This window comes from Taeniopygia guttata, chromosome 18 (genome assembly GCF_048771995.1).
Source record: "Taeniopygia guttata chromosome 18, bTaeGut7.mat, whole genome shotgun sequence".
NCBI lineage: Eukaryota > Metazoa > Chordata > Aves > Passeriformes > Estrildidae > Taeniopygia > Taeniopygia guttata.
The window spans coordinates 10,998,002-11,022,155 of record NC_133043.1 but is presented as its reverse complement, the minus strand read 5'-3'; the positions used below and the strand labels follow the sequence as shown (position 1 = coordinate 11,022,155).

At 44.4% G+C, this 24,154-nt stretch overlaps 1 protein-coding gene across 8 annotated transcripts in view; it reads right to left on the bottom strand.

Annotated features, from left to right (window-relative positions):
- Positions 1-4,955: 4,955 nt before the first annotated feature.
- The window catches only part of RAB11FIP4 (RAB11 family interacting protein 4), a 98,231-nt gene continuing 79,032 nt past the window's right edge, over positions 4,956-24,154 (bottom strand). For 3 of the 8 annotated variants that reach the window (XM_030287588.4, XM_030287589.4, XM_030287591.4), the window contains 11 exons: positions 21,792-21,983; positions 20,140-20,274; positions 18,688-18,723; positions 17,704-17,803; positions 17,191-17,294; positions 16,537-16,677; positions 15,930-16,011; positions 15,532-15,669; positions 14,918-15,076; positions 14,439-14,582; positions 4,956-12,640 (listed from right to left, as the gene is read on the bottom strand). In XM_030287588.4, the coding sequence (XP_030143448.1) occupies positions 12,524-12,640; positions 14,439-14,582; positions 14,918-15,076; positions 15,532-15,669; positions 15,930-16,011; positions 16,537-16,677; positions 17,191-17,294; positions 17,704-17,803; positions 18,688-18,723; positions 20,140-20,274; positions 21,792-21,983 (1,348 nt within the window). In that variant the 3' untranslated portion in view covers positions 4,956-12,523. The remainder of the gene's footprint in view (positions 12,641-14,438; positions 14,583-14,917; positions 15,077-15,531; positions 15,670-15,929; positions 16,012-16,536; positions 16,678-17,190; positions 17,295-17,703; positions 17,804-18,687; positions 18,724-20,139; positions 20,275-21,791; positions 21,984-24,154) is intronic. The other 5 variants (XM_030287593.4, XM_030287595.4, XM_030287592.4 and 2 more) reach the window with 3 other exon arrangements.

Below are 24,154 nucleotides of genomic sequence, written 5' to 3'. Positions count from 1 at the left end.
AGGCAGCGAGCGGCGCGGCCGGGCCGGGCCGGGCGGGGACGGGACAGGACGGCGCGGACCGGGCCGGGCCGGGCCGGGAGGGCGGCCCGGGGCTGTGGGGTCGGGGCGGGGCGGCTGCGGCGTGCGGGGCTCCTGCGGACACGTGCGGGCGCGGGGCGGAGCGGCGGGAAGGGGAGCGTGGGCGAACCTGCCCGCCTGCAGAGCGCGGCGTCCCCTGCCCCGCGTCGCTCCTCAGAAAGCCCTTCCCGCTGCCGCCACCCCCGCCGTGTCCCCGCTGTCCCTGCCGTTGTTTCGGCAGAGGAACTGCGAAATCATGGGGCTGCCTCGGGAAACAAACTGCAGCTGCTCGGAGCGAGGAAAGTCCGGCCACGCTCACGCCTCCAGCGCTGCCGCTCGGCTGTGCCCCGCCACCTGCTCCCGGTTTGGGGCCGGGGAGGATCCCAGGCAGAATTCCAGCCCTGCGGCACCGGCCCGGTGGGACACATCTGCCAGGGCACGGCACACCGGGGAACGGCGGGGACTGTCCCGGCACGGCACGGTTCCATTCCGGCACTGCCACCCGCCTCCCTGGGAGCCAAACAGCGGCATTTCCACCCCTTCCCTTGGGACAGTATCAGGCAGTCTATGTTTCCTGATATTCAAACTGAATTTTCACGTTTTACTTCAAACCCATTATGTTCTGTTTACATAGTCAAATCATAAATACAATACTGCATTATTAATATTTCCTCCTTTGGGTTTCCAGCTACCAAATATTTAGTGTTCTGGCTAACACTTGGTTAAAACCCAAGAAATGAATCAGCTCTCATTTTTATCACCACTAGCTGTAGGGCAGGAGGGAAGAATTTGAAGGTTGTGGTTTTGAAATATTATTTAGCTTTGCATTGAAATTTTTTATCCTGGTTTCTAGTTTTGAACCAATGTTGGGCAGCAGAAAGTAATCTGGTATTTTTTTGGCTTACATATTCCTCCTGAAAACTACAAGCCAAACCAACCAAACAAAAAGCAAAAAAATCCAGGCACAGTTAGAACCAATCTGACATAGTAGAATCACTGTTTTCACTTTATGCCATGAATTTGTAACCAGGCCCCACTCCCTGCTGAATCAGATCTGAGTTACACAACCTTTATTACAGGGATGCAACCTGTGTTCTCTGTGCTCCTTGCTCAAATAAACCAACCACGTGAGGCCTGATCAACTAATTTCAGAGAGAAACAGTTGCTTTCTTGAGGGTCCCATTTTTACGTCTTCATATAAATTCTGCACCAAACCTATCCAAAAAAAGTAAAGTTTACTTTTTGAGGCTACAGTCATTTGGGAAGTCAGCATCCCAGCAATACTCAGATCCTGAAAACAGCAGGATGGCAGGAACTGCTGGGGTTGCAGAACTCGCAGATGTTTTTCAGCCATGTCCTGCACCCTCTGGCCCTGGACTTTGCATTTCAGGCAGTAAGTGTTGAAGCACATCCCTGACCACAGGACAGCCCTCCCTCCCCTGCTCTGGCAGAGTGACGGGAAGAGCCTGGATGTTTTCTGCTGCAAGGAAGCTCTGCTGTGCCCATGGCCCAGCCCTGCTCCTCCCTGGAATGGAGCCACTGAGAAAAGGCTTCAGGGCTGCACCTTTAATCCAGATTTACACAGTATTTCCAAGAATGAAAGCAAGCCCCTCTGCTGCTCCTGCTTTTCTTCAGGGCATCCCCCCATCCACTGCTGTGCACAGCCAGAGCTAAGGGACAGGCTTGGACGGGGGTTATTTCTCTGTCACTTGAGACAAGTGCTCAGGCTGACCAGAGGATTCCTGAAGGGCTGAGAGCAGCCCTGCCCGGTGACTGCTCAGGTTTCAAATAAAAACCTGAGCATGTTAAGAAAAACCACAGGGTGGCCAAGAGAGACAGTGCTTCACAAAACACAACCAGCAATTTTCTCCAGTACAGCAGGGAGAGAGCAAGCATAGTCTTTCAGCAGCTGAATTCCATTGCTTCTGTTGGTGCCACAGCCCAGCTCCTCTTGGCTTTTCAGCAACGGTCTGTACTTGAGTCATAAGCCCTGTTACACAGTATCACAATACAAACTGCATCCTCTGTCTGCTAAGGCACAAAGATCCCAGTGTGATGGAAATTCAGATTTAAGCACCATGCCAGAGGACATGCTGACATATGATCATTGCAAAGTAATTAAAAAATCAACCAATATAACCCAAATAGTAATACATCTGGGACAGTCTTCAATTTACTGGTCATATGCTCTAGCCTTTATTTGCATCCAAAAAACAGTTGGCTCTAAGGACAAATTTCACCCTGAGTTACACAAGCTACGGGAGTCCCTGCTGCACTGCTTGTATCAAAAGACATTTAGAGTGGAGTGGCACATCCCAGATCCCAGTCTGCCAACAGAGACTCAGGACAACATTGAAACGTGGGCCATCATGAACAGTGAACAGAGCAAGGGAAAACATCAAAGCTGGGGCTTTGAGACTGCTGTGCTGAAGAAAACGTGTCAGCCAAGACAACCTGAGCAGATCAGAGCCTGCTGTCAGACTACAGGAGTTGGCTGATGTACTCCCTTGGTGCTCCCATGAGATGAATTTCCTCTTTGTAACAGTTCTCCTTGTCACTCCCCAATTCTCTTGCAATCTCCTGCCTACTCTGCTACTACCCCAGTTAGCTCTGTCTGCCTCCAAACCCACTTTTCCCTCCAGATGATCAGAGCGAGGCAACAATCACCTCTCAGGAGTTCTGAGCTTTAGTTCCCGATTGTAAAATGACCGAAGGGTCTTGTGTCTCACCAGCCCAGTGAGAACAGCATAATTTGCTAGGAACTATTACAGACTTTGTGAGACGTGGTGGTGATGATTCCTACCCCAGAGTAACACGTGATTTGCTTTCCCACTGTGTCTTCCTCGTGTACTAGCAGGTAACTGCTGTGCAAGTAGGTCAGTAGTACAGCACATTAGACTGAGCTGCTGAGATTTGGGAACAAAACTGCTCCCCGTCTCTCTGGTAAAGTGGTTTAGCATACACAGTAGGGAGTTTTCTTTGAGCCTGCTGGTATAAATCTGAATATTCAACATCTCATTGCTGGGAGTAATCTGGGAACAGGGAGCCTGAGAAGATAACACACAGGTACGCTGCTCCATGGATTATTCGTATAGCATCTTTCCTCTGATTCCCCAAATATCTGTACCCACTGTGAGAAAAGCTACCTCACAGCCTCATGGCATGATACTCTAAAAGACATATACCAGGTTTAGAGACTACTGTCAGTCAAATTAAATCTGTTTGGTATAGTATGCTCACTTGAAGACCATCAAAATGTTTTTGAAAGGAAAAAATTTGCCTTGCAAGGCTTGAACTGACTAGTGAAGTCTTTTCAAAATTCCCTTTCCTCTTCTGCTTTGCTCCAAGCCAGCTGGAGGCAGAGGTCATACCACCTTAAACTCTGCTTTGTATTTTAAATAATATGCCATAGGCTTGGTTCCCTGGCTTTAAACCCTTCATTATCTTTCAAACAGGTGAAAAATGGTCACATTTTGTTAGCCCAAGGACATGAAGTGACGGTGGAGGTGCAGGCTGGGGGTGGGAGCAGCAGCTTCTCAGGAATCAAACTTCAAACCCACATAACCCCCTGTGGAAACACATCCCTGACCCACCGTGGCTATGTCAGGGTGGTCTTTGCTGACATTCCCAGGGCAACCATGATGGTTTCATCCGGGATGCTGCTGGGCAGGTAGGGCAGGGCACAGAACCGCACTGGGCTGCTTGAGGGGACGCCTCACCCTGGAGCATCCCCAATACATATCAAAAAGGCTCAATTTTTCCCAAGTAAGGAGCATCCAGCGTTTCTCTGGGCTGACAGTGCCTGCTCCTCTGCCAGCAGCATTTTCCCAGAGCGCTGGACCCCTCTGTTGGGCAATGTGCCCACAGACACCAAGTCAGGACTGGCTGCCTACGGAGCTGCCCATGGCGCGCTCCCCTCACTCTACACAGACCTTGCAAAAAGCAGCCTGGAACCCAAGCTGCCACTCACTTGTTACTTGTTTGTCTCCAGCAGTTAAAATAAAGCCCAGAGAAGAGGCCAACAGGTCTGGTGGTTCAAACTGGAGATTAAAAGAAAAAATTACCTCAGAGTGTCGTTGGAGCAGGCCCTGGGTGTGTCCTCCACCATCGCACCTCACAGAGCCGTGTGAGCCCCGGCCTGAGCCCACAGCAGGCTGGGCGCTCCTCTGCTCTGCACACATGGCACCTGTGACAGGTCCTGGCTCCCAGCCTCCCAGCCACGGCCAGCGGTGTCCCAGCTCTGTCCTGGTCCCTCATGGACAAAGCCTGCAGTGCTGCTCCCAGGATGGCCCCTCCAGCTACAGCCGGGAGCCTCGGCCTCTCCAGGGGCTGCCCACAGCAGTTTTCCCTCAGGACTCCACGGGGAACTGCTGCCTTCGGTTTAAGCGTGAAACTCCCCTCAGCACAGGCCCTGGGTGATCACTGCTGGCCCTGCCAGGTCAGACTGCCCCAGGACACAGCTCCAGGCTGTGCCCTCCCCACAAACAGCTCACTGCTCCTCCAGGAAGGAGCCACAGCATGTGCTCATCAGCTACACGGGCCAGTACATAATTGTATTTAAGTCACATAAAAAAGCTGGAGCCAAAAAGCTGCAAACAGCTCCCAGCTTGAGTTCCCATCAATTGAGAAGGGCAGCTCTGTTGGTGGAGACATGGGTTGGTCCCGTGAAGCTTGGGCTTGGAAATTTAACACAACTGTGGATGTCAGGGAAGGCATGTACTGAGCAAACATCTTCCCTGGTGCCATCTGCGTAACTTAGGCAAAGTTAATAAAGTTGGTGTTTGGGCAGGTGAGAACAGAACTGGGCAATCCTTCTTTAAATGAAGGACAGAAATAGAGGTGGACCAGGGAGGAAGGTAAGGAGCGACACTGAATCAGTCACCCACCACAGACAATGCTTTAGTCATGCAGGGAAAGCAAATAATTTATTTACATATCTGATTGTACATTACAGTTACCTGAAGGACCCACATCAGCAAGGACAGCTTTATTGTTCCCAAAAAGTATTTCAAGAAAATACAGAGAAAATAGTGTAATGGCACATTGCAACAGTACTGACATCACTTCACTGATGTTATAAATTACAGAATGAGATTAAAAATAGTCATATGCCACTTTTGCTGGCTGCTTTTTTTCAGTAATAATGGAACAAGTGAACTTTGCTCATTTTCATACCAAGCAGCCTTTGACATAAAAAATACCACCTCCTTGTTTCTAAGGCAGCTTTATATTCTGTGAAATGGGTGTCAAATTCAGTCCAAAAATTTCTGCTCTATGAGAGTGGACCATATTCTTTTATAGATAAAAATTTCGTTTTTTGAAAGATTTAGGGATATTGATGATTTTTTTCCTTGAGACTTACCACAGTTTATTACTCACTGTGTCCGAGGGCTGGTGAGTGGGGTATTGATATACAACAAGGTGTGAGAGAGGGAACAATTTGAGGATCTCGTCAGATGAGCAGGGTCAACACTCCAGAAATTAAACCACCAGCTCGAGAAGAGGCTGGAGGGAGGGAAGGACACTTCTAGGACCAGGGCCCTCATTGCCAGTTACAGATGTCCACAAATGCTTTGTGGACATCTGTAACTGCTACACAGCTTCACAAATGTTATGGCAGAGTGCTGTGCTACTAACCCCAAGGGAAGAGGTTTATTCAGCATCTGTCAAAATGTGAAGGGCAAGACACCCAATCTCTCACATCTGCAAGATGGAATGCAGATCCAGGGTCTGTCCTTAGAAAACGCTGCCACAAAAGCCAGGCAGGGAAGACAAGGAGTAACTAAAGCATTTTAGGCACTCTAACATGGGAGAGTCTATGAATTGGTAATGCTATTTCTTTTTCCATTTCAATGGTCATAGTATATCACTTGCCTGATCCCACAAAAATAATCCCAGAATAGAAGCTAACCTGAAATGGGCAATGTGTTCAAATGAGGTTTTGGTCTGGTGCCCATTTCAAGTATAAAAGGAAGCAAATTTGCTTTAATGGAAATAAAAACTATAATCACCAAGTCAGGACTGTAACATTTAATTAAGTGTTTTATTATTTTGAATTAACTTAAGCCAACAAGTGGATAGAATTGGTCTCAAAACAATACTAAAACAATAAATCCGCAGTGTGTGTGACATTGCCTTACAAGAGACCAACCATCTGACACAACATTCCTAAAAGAAGACAAAGAACTGCTAATTATGTTAAATTTCATTTGCTATGTAATTTAGACCGTGACCTAGTGCTTCTAAAAAAACCTGTACAAAATGAATATTTTTTACATCTCAGAGGCACATGAATACAAATCTGATCTATTTTATATATACACATGTACATTGCAAGAAACCAGATGATTAAAGAAGTGTATATAAAAAGTGTCCAAAACCAGATGATAAAATGTGAAAATAAAATGTATCCTCACAACAGAGAAGTAAAAGGCACAAGTACTAAAATATGTAACCATGCAAAAAAAGTGACTAGTCTGTGCAACAGAGAAAAACAAATGGCTCTCACAACTGATTTTACAGTAATTGTAAATGTCTCAGCATTTAAATATATATCAGTGCAACATTTACTGCCCTGTAGTGTACTGAAATATTCACAGGATACAAAATTCTTGGTTCTTCTTCTGATGTCCTTTCTCCAAAGCCAGAATAATGTAGCTATGGATAAGGTAGTAAATAAATCAGAGCTGATGCTGGGGAGTGTCAGTTCATCACTGGGAGGATGCTGGGAGTGTCTGCAGCCCCCTTACCCCTGCACACATGTCCCCCAGGACAGTCACCTGCCACCTCTCACTGGGGCACAGCAGCTCTGAGGGGTTTCCAGGGTATCACTGTGCCCCGAACAGTGACAGCAAAGCTGACAGCTCAGGTGTCCCAGCCGCTCCACTCACAGCACCTCACTCCAGGGCTAGGTGTCCAAATTACACTGCAGAAGCCCATGTTTGTTAATGTTTTCATTAGGTTTAAAGTCTAAGTAAAAACTAATCTCTCTGACAGTATGTTTGAGCAGGTACTACTTTTGCAGTGGAACAAAAGCCCCAGCTGAAGCCAGCAGGGTGCAGAGGACAGCAGGAGCCCTGTCAGCTGGCTCCACGCTGCGGCAGACTGGGGTAGCGTGGCTCTGCCCGCAGGTTTTGGCTGCGATCCTCACGGGCTGCTGCTGCACCTCTGCGATGTGCTGGCCACACTGAGCCTCCAGAGTGTGTCAGCAGAGCATGCAGTAGGACACCTGGACAGAGCTGAGGCACATCCCAGGGATCCCTCACCTGGATCACCTCCAGCTTTACTCACCTCACCTGCTTCTATACCATGAGAACCAGCAACATTTTGTCATGTACATGGGACACAGCCAGTTTTCACAACCACAAAAAAGGCAAGGACAGGACTGGCCTGGTATAGAGACAGGACTAAAATTCTTGCCTTGGTAGCTGAAATCACACTGAAGCCAAGAATATTGAATTTGTCCCTCCCATCTGCTCGAAGTGCTGCCCCAAGGCACACAGACACCTGACAGTGGCTGGGGACAAGACCAAGAGTGTAAATGTCAACAGAGCACTGACGAAGAGTCTCAGAAAGAAACAACTCTCTTGCACATCGGAGCGACTCCCAGTGCATTATGCAGAATGACAGGATTCAGACCCAGCACTGACTGCAATCTTCATGAAACTCTAAAGCTACATCAGAGTTTCATTAACTACAAACCCATGCATGATTTAACAGCAAACTGCTCCTAGGATCTTTGAATTCAAAAATACTGAGATGCAAAGGAACAAAATGTCAGAACTGTGGAACTATGTCCTTTAAAACCAACCAGTCGTGATTTCTTGACAAGGTATCTTGAGTAACAAATGACTTGACAAGAATACAAGCATTGCTGCTTACACCAGGAGCTGCCCAGTTAAAGTCTGAGTCAAGTTTTCACTTAGATCAGTATAAGCCAAGCCACTGATTTGGCAAGTGTTTGATCAGCTGCTACTTCCTCCCTTCCTTGGAAAATAATCCCTCAGACCACACCATACAGTATTTGTTTTAAGAGAAAACCACTGCATATTCACTGGCATTAAAGAATGTAAGAAAAGCATTCTTTATTTGTAAATTCTAGTTCTTAGACTCATCACATGTCACAGGCATTATGATGCACAGACCACTAAGCAATGCCTCATGTAGCAGCCCACAATGTGTGTTTATCTATCAGCTTCCAAACCCTCATTTACAAACCAGATTAGGGAGCCTAAATACTGTTGGTCGAGATCCTCTCTGGAGAGCAATGCAGTTCTACCAAAGTAAATGGAGCATTGCTGCACTCAGACAGCAAAATATTTGTTGATACACATCTTTGAGAATTAATAATGCTGTGTTCAACTCCCTACAGAGCTGGCTAAGAAATATCTGAATTTTTCCCAAAGACCGTGAAAGGAAAGTTGGCAACAAAAGTTCATTGGATGCTGGGTTTCTTTGAAACTTCCTACATATTTGCATATTTAAAATTCCTTTAAAATAGTTCATTAGTGTTGCACTTCAAGAAAAATTCTTTAACAGCTTGTCTTAAATAGAAGCTATTCAAAAAGATGAAAAATCTTTTGATGTCAAAGCAGTTTTGAAAAAGCATCATTCAGAACTAGGCAGCAGCTGAAGACTGAAGTCTGGAAGGAAGCAGCCAATACCAGAAAAATCTTGAGACACTACTAGTTTCAGGTACTCTTTTAAGTGCAAGTTTTGAAAGAGGTAATTTTTCTGCAGTACTTTGTGTGGGATTAGCCTGACCAAGGACAGCTTCTAGTCAAAAGCCAGTCTTTTCCCTTTTTTTTACTGTCCACAAATACCGGCCGTAGTTTGCAACAGGTTTAACTAGAATATAATTTAGCTTTTCAGAATCAAAGGTCAAATGAACAAAGGAACAGATCACAATATGGTACCTGGGATTGTGTTTGCACCCCCAAGGATTAAACAGAACCATGGGTTTGACACAGGAATGTTTACTTACTGCATCTGTGTATTGCTAGAAGGAGATGATACCACATTTCTGTGTCTGAAGTGATTTACCCAGAGAAGGGAGACCCTTGTTCCATCAACAAGGCAGGCTGTACTTTCCTGGCCAGCCTGGGAACACAGGATGTCCACAGCAAAGAAGTAAGAAATTTATCAGAGAACAGACAGCAAAATTAGTGTCTCCCTATTTGCAACATCTCCTGTCTGTTCTGCCAGTGTCTGTCTGACACTTGATCAAAATATGCAGTCTCTGCAACAATGGTATCAGATTACTCTTCTCCCTGCCCCAGTGAGCCATCAAGTGATCCTTTATTACCAAATTACCTGCGTGTCATAAACCACAATGACTTCTTCTCTGGGATAAAAGGGTTCTCCAGGGCTTGAGTTGCAAGACGAGTTGGTCTAATATCTGTAGTTACTCAGCCAAAGAATGCAATTGCTAATTAGTATTTTTAGAGGTGGATACCTTAGAGGAAAATATATCTGCCAGTGAAATGTCTCTCCCACCTCCAACTCACATTATTTTTCAAACATAGTAAGTATCTGGATATGATTTCCACAGTAACAGATGGCAGTACCACACCAAGGGCCCCACAGGAGCAGAAGGATACCTCCTTTACACAATACAACACCGCTACACAGCTGGGTACAGAGCTGAACAAGAAGTCCTGCAAGTTTTAAGAAATTTCCACTGCTGGGTATCCTTTGCTAGAATATCCCTTTTGGGATATCAGCCAGATTCAGTGACTACTTGTCACTACTAGTGACTGTTCACCTCCTACATATAATTATCTGCACAAAAACTTGGCTATCGGTATAGTAATGTCTTCTGTTCTAGTCCATGGGCTTTGCTTTCAGTGAAACAGTCCTCAGCATTTGCTGATGTTCCACCCTAATGGGAATGGGCTTTAGATCATTGAAATTTTGAAGCCAAGTCCAGTTTACTTAAAAATAACTAGGGGAAAACATTCAGTCACCAGCCTAAGCTGCAACAGCTTCACTCTTCTTGAAATCCACTGCATGAGAGCAGCACAGCAATGCAACACAGTCAGCCCCAGAAGCAGGGCTGCTGGGTCACCCGGCCCTGCTGGTCACAGCAGGTTTGCAACAGTCCCCTGACAGTGTGGAAGAGTTCTCTATGGCTACAAAGAGTGAAGTCTCTGGCACTACCCACAGACAGCACCTGGCAGAGGGAAATGCCATCACTAAAGTGCAAGTGAGGAATCCTGCAGGCAGGAAGCACCGAGCTGGCTGAATTGTTTCTCTCCCACCTTCTGGGCGGCACATCCAGAAGAAGCAGCAGGTGGGAAAGGTGGATGTGTGGGGTTTCCATGGCATTCCACCTACTTCTAAACAAACAGAAGCTGTGTTACATCTGACACCGTTCCCAGGTGGCAGAAGAGCGGTCTTTAAATCCTTTCCTCCAGATTACCCCAGAGCCGCAGGAACCCAGCCCTGTGACAGGACTGTTTGAACCAGACTGTCCCATTTCTCCCAGAGCACTGCAGATCTTTGTGCACTGGGTGTTGTGTCCCTCAGTCATTCCTCTGGTTCCTCTCTCTTTCCACTTACTTTACACCTGCCTATGCAGATACATAGAAACCATCTATTATTATTTTCTTGCCTGCAAGAAAGCCTGATTTCAGTATGTCCCCTACTTCCCATCACTCCAGTAACACATCACTGAAGGCAAGAGCACAGAGATTGCAGAAAAAAAAATATATTTACATCCCTAACTGAATACAGTTTTATGTATTCAAATTCAGGAAAAATGCATCACATATACACACCAAGATACATCAAGAGAATACTAGGGGCAAGACACTGCCAACAGCAAGAAATACACAGAAAAGCACAGTCATTGCTACTGTAACATTCTTATGGGGAGTGTTTTCAATAGAAGAAACATCTCTATGTATTGGGGAAAGCCAGATACTCCAGCTGATTTTTCTGTGCCAGTTGGTGTGAATCAAAAGTGTGAAACTCTTACTTTAAAAAAAAGTGCATGGAATAAAATTTGTTTTTAGCATTCAACTACCCAAACAATTCCATAAGCTCCTTATATAAGCTACATTATTAATTAAAAACGTCCTAGCCCCACAGTATAGATCCAGCTCTGGAAAACACAGGCACATGTTGAAGTCATCCCTATTTAAGGCAGCATTTAAGCATACGCTCAACTTTAAAGCTTTTTGTTCTGTCCCACTGACGTCCATGAGTAGATGCAGCACACACTTAAAAGTTAAGCACCTGCACAACTGCTCATCTAAATCGGGATGTGCTACCTAGCAGAGCTTTAGATATGCACGTGTGTGCTCAGTCTGGACTGGCAACTCCTGCAAGATGAAGCTGTTTTTCTTTTTCCTGTCCTATAGGTAGAAGCCACTCCGTAGCAGACTGTCCTCCACTGCTGTGCCAGGAACCAGCCACTCCTCTGCACAGCCTGCCCAGAAAATGCCATTTCAAAGGAGTGCAGCTGTCTGGGGTGGGAAAGCAACTCAGCATGTCATGGAGAGGGCTGGTCCTCCTCCTCCTCCCCTGAGGTGAGATATTTCATGCAAATATTTTGTTGTTGTTGTTATGTTTCTTTTTTTTGGTAAGAAGTGGAATGTGTTCCTTCAGTGAAATCTTTAAAATCAGGGTGAGGGGAAGGGGTAGAATCCCAGAATTCATCTTAATGGCCCACAATATACCCCTGAAAATAGGGGAACATATTTGAAAAGCTCTTTGCCTCAATGCTACAGGGACCCTGCCATAAAAAACACACATGCACACACACTAGAGAGCAGGCTCAGAGCATCCGAAAGCAGGTTCCAAAGTGATCTTACATGAAAAACACTTTGTGCAGACAGTGGCAAACAAATGGATGGTGATTTTTCATAAATAGCAAAAATTCTGCAGTATCTTCCTTTTCTTCCCATGTACTTTGTGTCTTTTCCCAAATTTTGTGGGATTTTTGTCGTGGATTCTCTTTTTTTTTTTAATCTGATGTGTGGCTTAAGTACTAAAACTAAATCAAATAGGAAATTACAGAGTCAGCACCAGTCAGGAACTGAACCTGGGTATGTCAATTAGTTTGTGGTACCCAAATTCCTGGAAGAACGAAGAAAAAATTCTTGCTCCTAAATATGGAGCCACATCCATATGTTTCCATTGTCTATTTTTACCTTTACAACTAGAGGTAGAGTCATTTTGTCCAGTATCTAAAACAGCATGATCCAGTTATATTGTTACATTAATATACAGTATATCCATCTCATCACAGGTATTGAAAGTGCATGGAAAAAGTCTAACCAAGCCAATTCAATGACAAGTAACAGTGTACCAAACATCATATAAACACACCCGCGCACCCACACTCACACCTAGTGTGTATTATATAATTTATAGATTCATTTACAGTATCAGAGTGCTGCTTAAATCCAGTGGCATGTGCAGAAATATCAGGCAGTTGCTGTTTTTCCTTCTCATATTCTCTTCAATTCTTTATTTCCAAGATAGATGGATTGTGGTCCAGGATTGCCAAAATTATCTTGTCCATATACTGTCGCAATCTGTAATTTATCTCTTCCTGTTCTTTGAGGGCTTCCATGAGCTAAAACACAACATTTCCAAGTTACTCCTGAAATATTCTCAGTATTTTATGTAACAGCCTGAAATTGAGACAGGTGAGAGACCAATGCCTGCTCAGGACCTCCAATTCCTTTTGTGACAGGTTTTCTAACTGCAGCTCCTCCTGTATTTATAATACAGAATTAGAAACAATTCTGTAAGTTACAGATCTTTGCCATCAAAGAAGGAGGTGAACAGTCATCTTCAGGGACCTTCTAGCAGGTCATCTGAAACAAGTTCCCCATCTAACAATGCCAGTCCATCCTGCATCCATACCATGGATCAACTGCTTCATCTCAGAGCAAGCGCTTCATGATAATAATTTTTTTTCATAACTACTGAAATCTAAAGGTGTTTGCATGAAAGACGGTTGAACAGAACAAGCATTCCACTGTTTTGCACCAGGAAAAAATATGTGCTTCCTCTGGATCACGTGCATACTCTCTCTCAAAAGAAACCCCAAAACAACCACTACATACTCCATGAGAACAGCCCAATTGCTAGTCAATGTTCTGTATTAAATACATGTGTTTCACCAGATTTTTGGGCTTGTAAAAGGCCCCTCAACCTCTCTAAAGATGAAGACTACTTTACTTTTCATCTCTGAACGTTTAGTGACAAACTGACAAAGCTGCCAAGGCATGTCAGAGCCCCAGATCCTCCTGAAGATGTTATTTGCCTGTCCATTTTCCTAAGACTGCACAGAAGCCCCACCCTGAATCTGCAGATTGTTACCTTTGCTCTGATCATACAGGGAAAATGGCACAATGGGAACAGTTTGTGCAGGTCTGTGAGGTTTTGCTCAGGCTGGGCCACAGCTTTCCTCCTTTAAAGAGGATGTGCTGGATATGCCTCACATGAGCCAGAGCCATGAGATCGAGAGAGACAAAGTCAGATTTTTCTTGACAATAGCAAAAGCCAGTTTGCCTTTACCTAATTAGAGATCAACAAGTAAACAGCCTTTCTTCACAGTGCTCTGGTTCAGCAAGAAATTAAGTTCTCAAGTATATAATTCAAGGGCCTTCACTTCAAGGGCCTGCCCAGGAGCTAAGGCTGACAGGTCAGTCCAGTACAGACTGGGTGAAAAGGACTTTTGTGTCTCACAGCTTTTCTTGATGAAGAAATGGGAAGTTCTGTCTGGAAGAGATAGAGCATCAGGGACAAACAATTCCTTTGATCTCCTTCACCACTAACCTGTCTTGTTGCCTGGGAGCTCTCATGTACCCATTGGCCTGATCCCACAATCTGTCCTGGAGCACAGAGGAAGCTACACCAGCTGGACTCAGCCCACATACAAATGGGTTTCCCAGAGTATCTTTCGAAGCATTACCAAATTACTATTGCACACAAGTTACTTTCTCCAAGAATTCAGCTCTGGTACAGGGAATATGTAGCTCAAATATGTAAGTGAGAGCTTGTTACTGAAGTAAGATAGAACTAAATCTAGAACACTATGTAAAAATTGAAGTAACTATCAATGATCATTTTTATATGAAATTAATGTCATACTCTCACATTACTCTGCAAGATACAGGATGTCAGAACTGCAAAACAGTTCACTGAGATTGTAATAATTCCAATTTTTTTGAGAAAAATGGGAGAGTTATAAGGATAGCAAAACAGTGTTACATTTAAGGCAACCTCCTAACACTCCTGACATCCTAGCAAAGCAGAATTTTCTGTTGTTCATTTGTCAACTTCAGATGGTTCAACCTTGACAGTTAATTACATTGAAACTTGCATATTCTTGCATGTAGTACCTGATTAGAAAAGCACATTACCTCATCTCTCGATGCAGAGTCGATTTCAGCAGCCAGCGACTGGGCTTTTGTTTGCGTTGCAAAGAGGTTTTTAGCTTCATAAAGACTGAGGCTTAGAATCTGTCCATTAAGATCATCATTTTGGTCACGAAGTTTCTGATTCTCCTATTTAAGGACGAAAACACATTGTTTTTTAAGTTCCTCCTACAAGGTTTCATTAAAAAAAATATGTATTTTAACATGGCAGGTCGCTTGGATGACATACAGCAAGGCTGCAGCTGACAGCAACTCTTGCCTCCAGTGACAAGGCCTCTCCACCTCAGTTTTCCTGGGGCATAATTTGTATCACCAGTGCAAAGAAGTCCTGCACAGATGCAACAAGGCTCTTGTGCTTGTGTGAGAAAGGAGGGGACAAAATCTGAAGGCAGAGTGCTTGGGCTTGCATTTTTCAAGGTATTCCTGTACATTTGACGTGGAATGAGAGGCCCTTCCCTGCTCACCTGCTTCAACCGTTTTATTTCATGCTCCATTTCCACCTCTCTGGTTTTGGCATTGAATTCACTCAGGCTGGAGGAAGAGCTTCTCCCACGTCCAGGACGTTCACATTCCAGCTTGTACAGCTGCAGGTGCTCCAGTTCCTTCCGCAGGTCTTCGATGAGCTGTGGGCAGCAAACAGGCCCTGTCTCTGCAAATAGCCCCCTCTGTACTCAGGCAAAAGCACTCCCTGAGCTTGGCTGAGGCCACAGTCCTACAACACAGCCTCTTCTTCTTCCTCCTTTGCAAGCACAGGTCCCCTAAACCACCCCAGAGCTGGCAATGGTTGTGATTGCTAAGATTCATGCACGAGAAGCATAATTTCCCTTGCGAACAGAGTGGAACATGAGGGCACACAGTTCTCAAAGAGCTGTAAACTCTTTGGGTTACGGATTGGCACTTATTAAGTATTTTTGCAGCTTTCATTGCTCTGTGGGTACCCTTCCCACAGAAACACAATCCAGCAATAGCTTCACTGGATGTGTTGTTCTCAGTGCTCATCCTGTCTGCCCATTCCTTCTCCCTGGGGTTTCCATGCAGGTGATGAGACTGCCTGGCCTTACATCCTCTTCACACTTACCTCCTGTGTGGCTTCCCTCTCCTTGTTGAATTCCAGCCTGTTCTGCCGCAGCTTGTCCATCATCCTCTTGTACAAATCCATCTCATCCTTCAGTCGCAGACTCGTGTCCTCCAGCCTGTCTGACATGCGCTGCCTCTCCTGGAACGAACAGAACTTCAGAACAGGCTGGCAAGAGCAGGGCACAGCTCAGCTTCACACCAGGAACCTACAGACACTGCTGGCCATAAACTGCCTTGAGCCTCAGGATGTTCCTGCCCCTAAAGGGGTGACCAATGTTCCAATTCCATTAATTATCTTGTTTAGGGAAGGAAAATTTAAGAAGCTGGGCCAAGCACTGTAAGAGTTTGCCCTTACATAAACTGCTGTTAAATTGCTCAAGGACTCAGGAGTTTTGTTACCTCATCCAATCTCTCTGTTTGGGATTTCAGCCGTGTGACAGTGCTTTTCAGATCACCATTTTCTTCTTCCAGTTGCTGAACCCTGTGTTAATAACAAAAATCTTACAGCAAATACCTCTTCAAGAACACAGACATGCAAAATAGCATGCTCTAAAAAGCCATCTCACTTGCACTTGATAGAAAGACCAAATAGGGAAAATCTAATCATACCACTCTCTAACATGCTTGTTCATTTTTAGGGCCCAAAGTGCTACAGAACCTCAGATTCTCATGCTCCTAACAACAGGTAGCTGAAAAAATGTAAGCTGGAAAAAACAAATGCAGGCACAAGTGTTTGCTAGAACTGGTCACAATTCCCTCCTTGAATCTGTGCCAAATATCCAGTTAAGCTGTTCTACATGGACCACGTGGATTAAAGCATTAATGTAAAGCATCCTCCAAGCTTTTGGGCATTAGACATGTGACTGCAGAGCTGCTCTACAGAGCTGTCAACCTGCCACCATCTGTGCACTGTCTGCTGGTGAACAGCCTACATTTACAAGCAGAGTAAAAATGAAGAAAAGAGGACCTTTTGCCCTGTTCAGGGTGGCATCAAGATGTTTGTTACCTTGTATTTAGTAGTTCAATTTCGGTGCCTTTCTCTTTTTCATACTTGCTGTAAGCTTCTCTATGTCTCTTTATCTCTTCTTCCAGAGTCTGTTCTGCCGATGTTTCTTGGTCCTTCAATAATTCCTCTAGCTCATGAACTCTAGTGAAATCAGATCTCATTTCAGTAACAGCTTCAGAAGCAAATTCATTGCCTCATTGCCTCTCTCTTTCCTGCCTACTCCTTTGTTTCATTCTAGTTCACCATCTCTTTTGGCATTTAACCTCTCCCAGTATCTCTCATATTTAATTGATACTACTTAATTCTGTTTACTAGTAATCTAGTATTCTTTCAGTTTCATGAAGCTGGGACTAAGACCCAGCCTTCTGCTCTTGCTACATGCAAGGAAAAAAACCCCAACCAGCAGAGGTAACCTCTCTTACAGCAGAAGAGTTTTCTCTTACAAGTCAGTAACATCTCTGTCAAAAACACTTGTCTGGAGGCCTCTTCTTGCTGAAAATTCAGCGAGGCAGACCTATTCCACCTGGACTTCTCAGATGAAGCCTTACTTCATCTGTCAGCATAAAGGAAGTAGACTTGGTCATACTCTAGAGGTAGAAATATTCCTTCCCCACAGATGTGCTGATGAAGAGACTTAGCTCAGTGCTTTGTTACCTGTGAACCAGCTGTGTGTTCTCTTGTTTCAGTTTGCTCTTCAGGTCACCATTTGTCAGGCTATCATTCTCCAGTTCTGTCACCTTCTTCTCTAGGTATGTTACCTGGAAGAACAAGCAAAAAAGACTGAGTTTTAATCTCTCTTCAAACCCCCCATTCACTGTTCCTAACTGGCATTTAGCTATTCTACCATTTTAAAACAGAGCACATTTCTCTGCAAAGCCAGCAGCTAAATTAAACTCCAGAATTCAGAGCTCCCCAGACCCTGCATGTTCCTTGAAGGTGATCACTGCAAATACACCATAAGGAAGTCCTAACACAATGCCTAGATCTGTGCTTGCTCAGTTCTTGCCTTACTGCCAAGCAAAGTTATAATAGTAATGGAACATCAAGGACATTTTGAATAAACTACTTCAGATTATGGGTAATTCTGAGCAAGATCTTGATCCCCTGATGCTGGGCTCCAGCAGGATTTGGTTGGGTACATTACTCACAGAGCACAGAGATTCTCACCTTTTCAGTGATATCATTATCACAGGAGTCTATACTGTCTCTGAACAAGTCTTCTGTGCTGCCATTGCTGCTGCTGAAGTTACTGTTGTGGAAGAGTTGTCTGAAAGATCAGAAGGATCATTATTTTGCTTGATGAGGAGGAAGGACAAAGAGTCTGGCTTCAGACTTTGAACATCTGATGGTAAAATCTGTGCAATCATTTCATTGACAATTACAACTGTTTAAGCCCAAGTCTCACAAGAGACTGGTAGCTAAATGAAGTCCTACTGAGCACAGTCAATGACATTAGTTCTATGGAGTGAGTTCTTTGTTGCTTTTGATATGATCTGCCACAAGCATTAACATAGTTTAAAAAATATTAAGTCTTATTCAAACTATGCACTACATTGTATTTGCCTTATTACAAACTTAAAATAAGGTCACCACTGCACATTGGTTGGTACAGTTAAGCTAGAAAATTTCATACAGTGAGAACTTTAAAAAAAATAGAAAAAAGAAATCTCAAGCCGTTCCAACTGCAGAATAGTGTCAGAATATGTAACACTGGAGATTATCTAAAACGTCCTTGAACCTTACAGCCCTCCCCAGCCCAGGGCAGGGTCACTCAGTCAAAACAAGATGACAATTCTGTATGTCCTTTTTAAAGAGGTGCTCTTGCTTTCCTTCACATTTTGGCAACAGCAGTAAGGCCCACATTATGAGGGTTAAATAAACAGTATCTGGACTGATGGAATAGCAGTACAAAGAATACATCTGGAAGACAAGGAAGCAAAAACTATATTTTTAACAGACCTCTTTCCAGTTCAGGGGCCTGCTCCAAGAGTAGCAGGGGCAACATTCATAGCCGAACACAGGCCCCTTCCCTTAAAAATTTATTTTGGTACATTTTTGTTTTTCTAAAATTATTCCTACTTTTTGTCTCCCACTTATGGAATTGTTATGGCTGATTCCACAAATATTCATGGAAAACTTGAAGACTCTTACCTTCCAAAAGCTGTGCTTGATATTTTCCTGTTAGGGCTACATGGATACAGAAGGAATGATATAGGAATTAAACACGTATTTGATTCAATTTCGATTGCATAATGAAATACAATGAACCTTTTTTAGCCTACTCAAAGATGATTCTGTGAACAATATTCTTTAACAACTGAATCAAAAGCTGCAATTACTAAGAACGTAAAGATGAGTGAAGCCACAAATTACTGTGATCATTAATAAGTCAATTTGCAAATACTGTTACATGTAGCAGAGATTTGTCAGTGTAAATCAGAGCAAAACTAACATTAGAAATACCACAAAGGGACACCAAGTTAGTGATGGACATTTATTCTGGATTTCCAGTTTTAGATGATTTTATGAACAGTTAGTTTATCTTCCCCATAATGCTTCCCAGTTCAGCACAGGAACTGAGGTCTTTCCAATTTTACAGTTCCCTTGTGCAGCCAGAGACTGGTGCTATCTAAATGAAGACCCCTTGCTGCAGACAGCACTGGAACCAGATCAAAATATCCTGCTGCATCTCTCGGTAAGAGGATGTCACATTTCTGTGTGCTAAGACACAGCTCTTGGTCAGGTATATCCAGCCTCCCCAAGAAAATTCCCAAAGCCCTGGCTGGTGGTGGTCTGGATGTTGGCAGACTCATTCCTAGGGCAGGAACATTGGTCATGCCAAGCTCTCCACTGCTGTGCATCACAAGAAGCAGCAGTGCAGCGTACTGCATCCCAAGGATTACACTGACAGGCAGGACTCACATCCAGTTTCTAGGGGGAGCTAAAATCCCACCAAATAATTCCCTTCAAAAACTGTAGGTGATTGTTAGAAGCACTTTTTAAGTGCTCAGCACAGCTTCCGAGTGAGAGTGGCAGAGAGAGAAACATAAGGAACAGGCTGAAATTGCAATGAACTCCAAAAATAGCTTCTGCCATAGGATTCATCATTTTTCCAAGTTCCCTTGACATCACAAAAAAAATCCCAGAGAAGCCAAGTACCTCTGCTGACCAGTAGCTTTAGGAGAGGTGTATGTAAGGTTATGTGAATTAGCCAAGGATCTGGAGATCCCTCCTTCCCACCTGGAGAAAGCAGTAGCTAACTGTAGATCTGTACTAAGCAGCACAGCAGATCCCACTTCCTGGGAAAAATTCCTTGAAATATCACTCTTACTCTGAAATCAAAGAGCTCATTGGTTAAAATATTTGAGTTTAGTAATGAAGTCTGCAGCTTAAATCAGAAAAATACTCAACAGCTGATGAAGAGCAGCATTTTGGTTTGGGCTACATATCCAAGTTTAAATTCCTCACTTTTTTGTAAGAACAGCACATGTGTAAGATGGAATGGGATACTGAAGGGAGAGGGTGTGCTCTCCCTCTCCTCCTGCTATTAGCCAGTCCCATGTCAGGGGGGCATTGCCAAAAGCAGTGCAATAGGCAGCTTACCTGTTTGCTTTCAAGTTTTTCAGCCTGGCTTCCAAATCGTTGAGGAGATTTATCTTTTTGCAGCACTGTGAGCAGTAAACATCCAGTAACTCGCTGTTATAAACATGTCTCATTTTTCGGGGGGTTTGGCCAGCACTGTTTGCAGGAAAGGAGAGATATTACTGGCTGTAGTAACCAGCCCACAACAGGTCTTCCTTGTGACTGTGTGTCTGTGTGTCAGAATCACAGATGAGGGGCTTGATGAACCATCTCTAACCACAGCTCATCTACGTCAGAGCTGATGATGGCCAGCACTACTCTTAGGGCAAATCCACCAGTCTGAACTGAGGCCTTCCAGAGCACATGGATGTTTCTGGATGGCAGTGGAAAGAATCAGCTTAGATAACCAGAAGAACAACAAAAGGTACATGTGGTCCACTGTGATGCACATAGCAAAGGCAGCTACATGAGTGTATTCAAACTCAGCAATGTCTTTCTTGCTCTCATCTTGCCCATCTTCCCACTAGAGCCTGGCATGCAACCTGAAGAGTCTTCTCTCCAAGAGAAAGGCAGGAAGATGAAGAACAGAGTGGTCTGGTAGGAAATCACATGAACCCCCTCAGATGGTAGGATGACAGGAACCCTGGAATGAGGAGGAAGGGAGAAGTGGACACAGGTCTATAGAGGAGATAACAGTACCTCTTGGCATGATAAAGAGAAAATAAACTCAAATAAAAGAGAGCATCATAGTATGATGTGCACTGAGCCCCAAGAATGAGAATGGAAAGTGCTGCATAAACCTGAGAAAAGAGGGGATGAAAGACATGAGCCATCATCATGAAGGGGCAGCGGAGAGGGGTCTGGCTCTGCATGCATGAGAGACGTGGCCAGGTTGGATTGCAGAAATGCTGGAAACAGAAGGGAGCACGTGGGGGTCGCATGCAGAACAGAAGGATGCAGTGAGCTTGTCCTGTGTTAGTGATGAAGACAAGACCTCTGTGTGCTATTGATCCAAGCAGACTAATCCTAGAGAATCTTCATGCTCAGCTCTTCCCAGCCCTGCTCACCCATTCCCTTGCTTGGGGGAACGACTGGACCTGCCTTGGCCACAAGACATAAGAGCTGCAGAGACTGAGGATACGTGCAGGAGGCAATCTGTGTGGATTTGTAGCTCCTAACAGACAACAGCTACTCGCTTATGTTTCCCAAGACATTCCAAGGCAATAGGATGCTTGTCTCAAATAACCCCCTGAACACATTGCAGCAGTTCCACTCACAGATTAGTGCTAAGGATTTGTAGTATCAGAACACTAAACAGAAACAGCTCTCTTATAAGTCTTCACTATATTAGGGTGGGTACATAATGCTAAGTTGGTTTTCTTTGCAGCAAATCCCTTCCAATACTAGCTCTGAATTGTGGAATTATTGTCTGCAATAGAAATAAATCTCTACAAGCAAAATAGCCCAGTTATTTCAACAGAACCAAACAGAGGTAACCAGAAACAACATATTTGCTATAGCTCTTATTAGTAAATGCAGTCTGTCAATTAGAAGGCTGGAAATGAACTGATAATATTTTGCTTTTAAGGTGAGTCTATCTAACCAGTGTAAACTCTGCTATGGTCAGAGAAGAATAAAAATGAAAAAATGTGTGTTAATGAATAAGGAGCAACCTGGAAGACACAGATGAGCCAAGGTCAGAGTAGGCGTTGGTTCTGGTCTCATCATCAGGACATGGGCTACTGGGAGTAAAATCCACATCATCTCCTTCCCCATAGTCTTCAAACTGTTCTTCATTACTGATCAGGGAGGCGGTGGAATAAGTGGAGAGGTCAGATGCTGCAGAAGGGTTGTGAGGACTTGACCTGAAACAAGAGGTCAAAACATCTCGAAGGCCGACTTTGATAGCACCTCACCTCATATGAAACCTTCCACCTTCACTCTCTTTGAAGCTGTAACCCACCTTTGTGCTAAACCCCTGAAGTGCTAAATGTACCTGATGTGCAGCTGACAGAGTGCCTTGAGAGACAAGAGCATGAGAATCTACGAATAAGGTATCTGTGTGACAAGTTTGGATCAACACAAACCATTTTGCTATAAAGAGCACACTTTGATGGTCCTCAGCCACCACTTCCATGTGAAGACCACATGGGGATTTCTGCTCTGAAGGCAGGAACCATACAGACAGCTCTGAAAAGCATGGGATAGTGAGAGGAACATGTAAAAAATAGAGGCTGCCACCCTATTCCACAGAGTGTTTTCCAGTAATCCAGACACACCCTCTCCCACACCCCAGGAATTCCAGCCACTCTCCACTGCATGGTCAGAAAGAAACCTCAGCTCACCACTTACCAGAAAGTCACTAAAGCTAATGACGTGACTAATGGAGGCCAGGTTCCTACCCTTCCTTCCATCAGGACAAATTCTGTCTTTCAGAGGAGAAATGGACCACAAGACAAGGCTGTCTAACTACCAGAAAAGTACCTAAAGTGATGTTAAATGGCTAGGGAGAGGCAGGACCCTGTGACTTCAGAGAAAGGGCACATAGGTAAACAGATCAGTAGTCAGGCACCATAGGAAAGCAGCTGGCAGAGCAGTTTAGACCACATCAAATCTAATAAAACAGGGCAAGGAGGCTGCAGAGGGTGCACAGGGCTCACCTGCCCAGAGCCCAGACTGCCCTGTGCAGTGCACCTGCAGAGTGCAGGTGTTTTACACAGGTTTGCTCAGCTCCCACCTTGGCGAGGCATTCAAACAGACAAGCCAGTAAATTAACAAAAAAGTTCTTACAAACAAACTTCTCCCTGCAGAAAACACACTTGGAAGATCTGAAACAGATGTTTCAATTGTGAGGCTCTGGCATTGCCCAACTGTTCGCCCTACAGCAGAATCCAAGGCCTCTGCAGTACAGACCAAGCACTACAGGAATCTGCTGGCACTTTAAGCAGATTGGGTGAAGTTTTCCTCTCCCTGTGCTTCAGTGCACCTGCTTGTCTCTCCAGCTCCACCAGCTGAACCATGGGACAGTAGAACCCAGGTGACATTGCTCTCCAGCAGCTCAACAGTATTTCCTCCTAAACATCTTCTGAGTCTACCTTGAGTCTTTCAAACTCTCCACAGGGAGAGTTCTCTTCCAGTATTACTGCACTTGTGAGCTGTAAACAAGAGATGCACCAGTGTTCCTTTGGTGGATTGTGCAAGCATCATTTGCATATCCCTTCCCTCCAAAAGCAATTAGTAGCAGAGGAAGCCTGCCAAGATTTCAGATGTATGCTTTTTTGTTTCCCCTGTTTTGATGAGATCCATTTATAACCTGCAACTCATTTATCTAATTCACATTAACAGAAATTAGGGCAAGTCAAGCCAGGCACACTATTGAAGGATGAAGATAGGAATACTCATACCATAAATAGATCAAACTTATCTAACAAGTCTCCTTTGCTGAAGGATTAGTGAGACACTCAACATATCACACTAACACTTATTCATAAAGTGCTGCTGTGCCATGCACATAGTGTGTACTGGTAACTTTTTGGGAGATTTTACAATCCTACTGCTGTTTGCATCTCAACTGCAGTTACACCAAGTGAGTTTGGGAAGAAGCTCCTTGTAATGCTTCCACCAAGATTAGAGGCCTAGGAATCACACAGTCATTTGCAAAGGACTTGCTAAAAGTGACTGATTTTCCTCATTCTAACACTTCCTGAAGTGAACTTTCAAGTGTTTAATGCTTTTTTGTTTATTTGGGGTTTTTTTTGTTTGTTTTCAAAGAATCCCCTGTTCTTCAGAGCAAGATTTCAGAGGGCTGATACACCTGATACACAACCCACCTTCTTCTTCAGCAAGCAGCAAAGTAAACCTCTCTATTGCCCAAAGTAAATAGCTCTATTGCCTCTTTTAACACAAAAGCATGAAGCTACTCATGCTTCCCCCCCACTGATTTACCAAAGGTGAGGAGGTCTCAGAGGATAAATTAAGGTCTATCAGAGCACAGTAGCTCTTGGTGGTCCTGCCTGCCCTAGAAGGAGGGTACAGG